The 8,760-nt window shown below is 34.6% G+C and overlaps 1 protein-coding gene across 1 annotated transcript in view; it reads right to left on the minus strand.

The window, feature by feature from the left end:
• vwa8 (von Willebrand factor A domain containing 8) overlaps positions 1–8,760 on the minus strand; it is a 130,543-nt gene that overhangs the window by 113,963 nt on the left and 7,820 nt on the right. Inside the window, exons 4-7 of the mRNA XM_016231092.1 lie at positions 4,991–5,155; positions 4,857–4,906; positions 4,671–4,779; positions 4,358–4,462 (exon numbers count right to left, since the gene is read on the minus strand). Of these exons, the coding sequence (XP_016086578.1) occupies positions 4,358–4,462; positions 4,671–4,779; positions 4,857–4,906; positions 4,991–5,155 (429 nt within the window). The remainder of the gene's footprint in view (positions 1–4,357; positions 4,463–4,670; positions 4,780–4,856; positions 4,907–4,990; positions 5,156–8,760) is intronic.

Genomic DNA, 8,760 nt, shown 5'->3' on the forward strand with positions numbered 1-8,760 from the left:
TATATATATATATATATATATATATATATATATATATGTGTGTGTGTGTGTGTGTGTGTTGGTATAAATAGATAGATAGTAAGACCGATAGATACAATAATAAATAATATATTAAAAAAAAAATGTATTATTGTATAATTATATATTATTATATAAATTATATTTTTATTGTTTTATTTTATAACTCGCACCTGGTGTAAAATCTTGTGGGTGGAAATATGTAAATCTATAAATGCAAGTAACTCTTAGTTTATTTATTTTTTTATTTTTTTAGTGCGGTCAAAATTAACGTGTTAACTGAGTGATTTTTTTTTCAGTTTAACACGCTAAAAATATTTAACGCAATTAACGCAGCATTCATTTTTTCCTGCTGCGGTCAGTGTCACTGATGTAAATCAAAGAACAATAGAAAAGTAAAAATCACTCATGCTGATGAACTTTTGTAGCTTGAATAAAGATTAATCTATCTTCAATGTATAGTTTATGCATATACAATTTACAGTTTGTGTTAAGATTGTTAAGTTCCCTTTAACAGGGTTTCTGCAGGATTTTTAAAGCTCAAATTTAAGACTTTTTAAGACCTTTTTCTAAGACCTGCACAAATAAAATTAATACCATATGAGCGGGGTAGGGCAATGTTTATAGTACCATATTAAACTGTAAAATTACTGTAAAAAGCATAATTTACAATTCAGATACAAGTTTTCACAAAAATAACGTTTTATAAAACGATAAACTTTACATTTCAGCCTTTAAGTCAAAATAATTTTTATATTAATTTAAACAATTATTATCAATAAATTATTATATCAATTTAATTAACAAATTAGGGGTGTGCGATACTGACAAAAAATGACATCTCGATAATTTTCTGGGATTTTATCGATAGCGCTAATTAGACTATATTTTGCTGAGTGTGTTATTGTGCTGATATCTTAAGGACTACCGTGGACAGCTGACTCCTGAATTTTTTGATATTCTTCATATTCTGTGTGGTCAGTTCACAGCAGTAATAGGAATTAATAATTTCCAACTCGTTTTATGGGCATTTTTACCTTTAAGCCATTTTTTCTAAAAGTGTGCACCATCTTTTGAGTCAAATTCTTGCATTTGGGCTGTTACCAAGCAAATTAAATCAGTATCAACAAAATTGATCTTTGCAATGCAGAGGAAACACAGAAGCTGCATTAGAAGTGTCATTTAGATGCATTTACACACTGTTTAATGCAGCTCTGAGGGACATTAAATACTTTAACCTGCAGTTACAAACGCATAAATACTGTTTTGATATTTTAAACATAAAACATTGAAAACTGATGTTTGAAATTATTTAAAAAATGAAAAGGTACCTTAAAGGTGAAATTAAAACTGCCAGCAGGCGGCAGCAAGTCATTGTTAATAAGTGAGTCATTGTGTTTGAACCGAATCTTTTAAACAGTTGATTCATTCAGGAACAAAACTGTGTCCTGTTGCTCAGAGACACAAAACAGCGCTGTGGCTTTGTTTGGAATGATTTTTGTTAGAGAAATAGAGCAAAAACAGGAAATATGGAGGCTAAAACATAAGTCTTTTAATATTAACTACTTGTTTATTGAACTGTAGTATAAAATCAATATCACATTTGTAATCATGCTTACTTCTGGAGAAAAAAAACGGCACTCTTCGTGTGATATTAACTATATCAAATGATTTAAAAATATACATTTTCTGCCTCATCTTAAATTCTGTGATAATTCTTAATGCATTTTAATAGACTGATTCATGCAGTGAAAGAACGAGCTTTAAATGCACGCGCATTAGTCTAACCTACTAGACTTCATCACCTAATGTATGCGTGCACTCTGTAGTAGGGATGGGCGATATCTCTTATTTTATTTTCGATCTGATACCGATATTTTCAAGCCCAGTATCGCCGATATCAATACCGATACCTCTAAACTAAACTGATCTTTTAACTTATTAAAAGAAAATAATCAGTAATTATACTCACTTAACATTAGATTTTAAACCCATATTTTTTTTGTTTGTTTTTTTCATAGGCCTTTTTTGTTTACATTGTCAGAAATAAAATATACTAGAATTGTATTTTAGCCCTTTACTGGGGCAATAACCTCAAAGGTGCAACTATACCCCTAAAAGTGAGCATATTAGTACCATACAAGTATGCATGCTTTAAGGGTAGATAAGTTACAAAGGTGCACCACTGAGGATACCTCATGAAAAATAAACATGGTGTTACAAAATGTACTAAAATGTATTATTATTATTACCATGGTAAATTTGTGGTTACTGCAGTTTTAGTACAAATACTGTGGTAAACTGTGGTTACTGTAATAAAACCATGGTTAATTTTTGTAAAAGGCTGCCAGGCTGTTGTACTCCTAAAGGTGAAACTTTAGCATATTTTTTTCTGAGAGATTTATTAACAGCAATTACAGAACATAACACAATCCATTTGAACTTTTAACAACCAGTTTAAATAAATTTACTTGCACAAACTAGCCAATTTAAAATAAATATTACATGTACACTAAGGTTTGGGGTCAGTAAGATTTAGTAATATTTATTTTAAGTCTGCACTTTTTAAGACACTTTTAAAAAAACAAAAACAAAAACAGTACAAGCAGCAATATTGTGAAATATAACAATTAAAATAACTATATTCTATTTAAATATATTTTAAAGTGTAATTTAACATGCATCTGTGAAAGCATCATGTAAAGCTGAATTTTCAGCATCATTACTCCAGTCTTCAGTGTCACATGATCCTTCAGAAATAATTCTAATATTATTTGCTGCTCAAGAATTTATTATTGTAGGCTAATGTAATAATGTGGCAATGGCTTCTTAAGATCTACTTATGCTTCTGATGCTTTTGGGAAACGCAGCCCTATTTGAACAAGCACTCTGAGCCATGCGTCAGCAGCGAACGCTGTCTGTGATTGATTGGTTCTGTCTTTCAGCATTTGCGTGTGTTCCGATGAGCAGGAGAAATGGTTCTATATCCTAATTATTCGCTAATATACTTAGAAGCTTTTTTAAGCACCGAATTTCTTGATAAATAAATTAAATTAATGGTTAAATGCACTTTAGAATCTATATTTTTATGTAAGGATCGATCCTTTCGATACAACATCAGTATCGAAAGTATCGATACTTAAGGATCGATCCGCCCATCCCTACTCTGTAGGTGTGTTTTGTGTTTGCTTTTCGCGATATACTCATAATATCAAATCGCACATCGTTAAAACAACAACGTCGATATTATCGCAGACCATACACATCGCACACCCCTATGTTTAGATTTTTATAATGCATTGTCTTCTTATTGATCCACCAGTTCATATTCAAAGCTCTGCCTGTTTAAAAACATAGGTCGATTTTCGCATTGGTCTGAACTCTGAACAAAACAACCGTTTTATTGAAAATGCTCATTCATTCTCTGCCAGCAGGTGGAACGTTTGGTAGAAATATAACGGTTTCCCCGGTAACGGCAGAACACAAAGCAGCGCAGCACCGGACGCTGAACATGCAGCACTTGTGTTTATTTAATGAAATCATAGCCTTTTGAAGTTTAATCTTTAAAACCGTAGGCCATTTTCGCATCGGTCTGAACTCTGAACAAAACAACCGTTTTATTGAAAATGCTCATTCATTCTCTGCCAGCAGGTGGAACGTTTGGTAGAAATATAACGGTTTCCCCGGTAACGGCAGAACACAAAGCAGCGCAGCACCGGACGCTGAACATGCAGCACTTGTGTTTATTTAATGAAATCATAGCCTTTTGAAGTTTAATCGTCACATTCAGCCATATCACAATTCTGGTCTTTCCGTCCCCAAATTTCAGACCTCTTGAAATCCTAATTAAGACTTTCTTGTACAATTTAAGACTTTTTAAGGCCTTAAATTTGATACAACTAAATTTAAGACTTTTTAAGGCCCCGCGGAAACCCTGCTTAAGTACCAGTATTGGTATCAATGATACTGGTCTTCATTAAAAAGAAAGAGGCTACTTTGTAAAAAGATGCCATTAAACACATTTAAAATATAACATCTTTATGTTGTTTCTACATTAATTTGGAGATTCAATGTGAAAGTATGGAAATATAAACACAATGATGATTAATTATAGAAAAATGTGATTTATTCGTTATTTTTTCATCATTTGACAGCACAAATTATTATTATTATATATTTTTTAATTAACTAGTAACTAGTAGGACTGATAACTACTGCTGGGCAATTTATTTCAGCTATATTGCCCAGCACTAGTTACCAGCCCAGGTTATCTACTATGCTACACAACCCCATTATTATTTTGCGTAAGAGTGAGCTCCCTATCATTGGAGAAACTTACACGGAGCACCCCTTCAACGGCGGTACGGCCTTCATTTCCCAGCATGACCTCGTACGGGTAAAGCCTCTGGACCAGCTGCTGCGCTGACAGCATGGGGAACAGGTTCTGCAACAGATACAAATCATCTTCAACCAGATCTACAAATACATATCTACAAATCAAATGCCTCTCCAAATGTAAATTAAATTTCAGCACAATCACACTTGTAATATTTCTCAATGTTAAATTACATTTGTTTCTGTTAAGTGATACAGAAATTACACACTTCACCATGAACCGTTATGTAGGATGCGTCATGCAGTCTGCTACTCACTAGAACCGCGAGGGCAGATGGAAGATTGTCCATAGGGAAATCAGGCAGACTTAAGCTGGCAGACTCTTGAGAACAAAGTGTAGTGGCCAAAGACAAGAGCTGGGACACCCTAAGATGGGAGAAAATCGTTTCAGCATTCAGTCCACAATATGGCCGATGAAAATCCATGTTCAAAAACCACTATACCTTTCAGGAGGCACATTTGGTCCAATTCTGTATAGATGCTCTAGCTGGTCCTTTTAAGAAACATAAACTGTTAGAGGCCGGACACTAGTGACACATCTCATATTCATTACATGCTTCACTGTGTCTGAAAGCACCTTGAAGGGAAGGTAGTAGATGTCTCTGGCCTGGAAGCGGGAGCGGAGAGGTGGATCCAGCGGGTTTCCTTTGTATCGGGGAACAGGCAGGCCTAGAGCAATGACTCGAAAATCCTCACTCACCCGAACGATTTTCCACGCATCCAGCTCATCTTTAGTGTGCTCCTATTAGATAAAAACCAACATAGCAAACAGTACAGATTGGGAAATAAATGTTACTTATTTTTTAGATAAAATAAAGTATGTATATACATGTATGTGTGTGTATATATGTATGTATATATATATATATATATATATATATATACACACACACATACACACAGTGGTGTGAAAAAGTGTTGGCCCCCTTCCTGATTTCTTATTTTTTTGCATGTCTGTCACACTTTAATGTTTCAGATCATCAAACAAATGTAAATATTAGTAAAAGATAACAAGTGAACACAACATGCAGTTTTTAAATGAAGGGTTTTATTATTAAAGGAAAACTAAATCCAAAACTACATGGCCCTGTGTGAAAAAGTGTTTGCCCCCTAAACCTAATAACTGGTTGGGCCACCCTTAGCAGCAACAACTGCAATCAAGCGTTTGCGATAACTGGCTATGAGTCTGTTACAGCGCTGTGGAGGAATTTTGGTCCACTCATCTATGCAGAATTGTTGTAATTCAGCCACATTGGAGGGTTTTCGAGCATGAACCGCCTTTTTAAGGTCATGCCACAGCATCTCAATAGGATTCAGGTCAGGACTTTGACTAGGCCACTCCATATATGTGTGTGTGTGTGTGTGTGTGTGTGTGTGTCTGTGTGCATGTAATAAAATTTTATTAAATATATGTGACTTTTAAATGTTCTTACCTGAGCCACAACTGACAGGTGTTATTAATTTTGTGGTTTATGTAGGTATAATTAATAACAACGTAAATATTAAGTTATTGTAAAGTGTTACCAATATCTCTATCTGAGGCCCTGTTTACACATGGTATTAAGATGCATTTTTGTTGATCCAATTACAAGCGGACAATGCTAAAATACAGGTGTAAATGGAGTCTGAAACTAATTGAGCTCGTCCAGTTTCAATCACTTCCAGAGGTAGCTGAAAACTCATTTGACCGGATTGCTTTCGTAGTGTAGACACTTGATGGAGTGTCCATTAGATGGAGTGATCAGAAAAAGCCCTACCTTCAAAGAAATCAGAAAAGTGGACAAAAGAGAGCAATTAAAACATTAGGTTTTTTTTTTCCCCAAACCATATGAAACCAACATTAATCTGAATGTGACACTTTTACAGACCTAGGTACGCGTTATTTGCCACTGACCCATAATTATCTGTGGGGCTAAATATTGCTACAAGTGGTGAAATTAGCTTGAAAATATAATTTGTTGCCTGATCATTTAATGAACACAATTAACATAGAACTACAGCATACTTCAACCAAACTCTAATTTCAATATTCCAAACTCAAGCAAAGAACCAGAAAAACTGTCTGTGACACTTTTCTGTCTTGAGGAGGACTTCCAATCTGTACTGTGTTCATCTGTCATTTCACCCACTTTACAGAGCAGCTCACTTCTATTCCTGACAAATACTGGTTTTATTTTTAGATCTTGCCCCATTTGTGGTCTGAATCTCTAAATCTTGTCTGCTATGAAGATGCAGCCATGCACACATGTGTACAAGAATCAAACAGCATTGACGTCAAAGGCAGGAAATTCTGGGCTACTCCGATGACCACAAAACAAGTCGCCATATAATTAGGTTAACATGTAAATACATGCCCGATTGTGTGGGAACAGGGCCTATAAATATGTCGCCAGATGGTCCAAATTTAGCTCAGGACCCATATCCAATCTGAACACCATAATCACATAATTACTAGAAATGCCTGTCATGCAGACTAGAAAGACTAGTTAAAACCTCAGACCAGTGTGTTTGTCAATGACACAGCAAATTGTAAATAGCTGAGCTAAATGCCTTTTGACCTGCTTGACCCCAACAAGGGACACAAAGAAAAGCCAAACAGGAAAGAGTTTTTTTGACCACAAGTAACTTTCCCTTGACTTCCTACAAAATAATTCCCATTTGGTCTGTGGTGGAATAATGAAGAGCAGCACATACAATGTAATATCATGTATAATTATGAAATGGATAGTTGCATTTTAAAGCTTATAGATTGATAGGTGCAAAAATACATGATATGGTAACAGCTAAACATGTCGGGGTTCAGGAGAATGATTGTGCTTTAATATTCCATTAAATCAAAACTGGAGTTTCAGCATTGTTATTGTTAACTAAAACTAGAACTATTCAAAATAATTTTTGTTAATTGGAATATAGCAGAAATAAAATATAAATATTTAAAAACTTTAAAAAAATTAGTGTCCAAAACTAATAAAACGACAAAAGCACAAAACTACTTAAACTAATATAAAAAACTTAGGGCCAGTTTTACTAACACCTTGCGTAAGCGCAAACTGGCTTTTGGCATTAAAATGTACTGTGGCTTGGTTTTTTTCTTTAGTTGCGACTACGCTAATTTACGCTAGGCTTGGTATATTGCGTTGGTCGATATGTAAATGAGATGAAGCATCGGTGTTCTTTAATTTGCGTGTTGTTAGTAAATCACCTACAGAAATATCCATGCCCATCTGCGCTGTTTTGGAATTGCGCTCTCGCGCTAATTTGCCCAGTTTAGTAAAACTGACCCTTAAATGAAAATTATATCAACTGAAAATATACAAATAAAAGCTATTCAAAATATTAATAAATACTACATTTGTGCGCAAATGATACTAAAAAGAAAAAAAATTATAATAAAATTAATGAAATGAAACCATTACATTAAAATGTAAAAGGAAATATTTAAAATATTTGAAATAAAATAAAATAGGTCCTTTCCCCATATCTATCAGTTTTAAATCATTTATATATTTACTCCTAAAAGTTTATCAAAGTAATAAATGTCTCACCCCAACACCATCTGCAATTGACTAGTGAAGCAGAACATGTGTGATGCAAACTGAACGCGATTGGCTAGTTTTTTTTCTGATAATGCCTTTGATGATGTCTCTGCCCAACTTCCTGTTTCAACAGGAAAATCGATAATAGGGCTGGAAAATAATTCAATATCAATATGTATCGCGATATATATTTTTTTAAATAATGGTGATATGAATTTTAAACGCATTTCTGATATTTCGATATACATTATTCCCATACATTGGTTTATTTGTGGCGTTTGACTTCGTTGAATAAACATGAGCACGTACGTTTAAGATCAAAACGTGGCGCGGGTGTTTTACATTAATGTATCTCTGAAGGGAACCGACTGTCTTCAGAATTCATTAATTAAGTTTTGATGGCATTTTAATTTCATCTGATAAAGTAGCGTTCATGAGCGGAGCTGCTTTGATTACAGCCGTTACCGGGGAACCGCTGTTTCTGCCGCTCTCACAGTGCCTCCTGCTGGCAGAGATTCAGTTAGCATTTCCAATAATAAGCCCGTCTCCAGCAACATGTTTGTTGTTGCTCAATTTTTTTGTTTTCTGCAGCAACTCGGAGCACTTTTCATACTCTTTATCCTGGCACATTTGTTTCAAACTATAAGAATAAGCAGCCTACACTATCAGTCAAAGTTTTTTACCGCCATGTCATGAAAACGCTTCACAACGAAACACACAGCGCCGTCACGACATGGAGGCGGCGACATCAACAATACTACAGCGAGAATAAATGTTACGCCTTCTTTCTTAGCGTGAACATTTGGGCGGC

The sequence above is a fragment of the Sinocyclocheilus grahami genome, unplaced genomic scaffold (genome assembly GCF_001515645.1).
Source record: "Sinocyclocheilus grahami isolate Dianchi unplaced genomic scaffold, SAMN03320097.WGS_v1.1 scaffold383.1, whole genome shotgun sequence".
Lineage (NCBI taxonomy): Eukaryota > Metazoa > Chordata > Actinopteri > Cypriniformes > Cyprinidae > Sinocyclocheilus > Sinocyclocheilus grahami.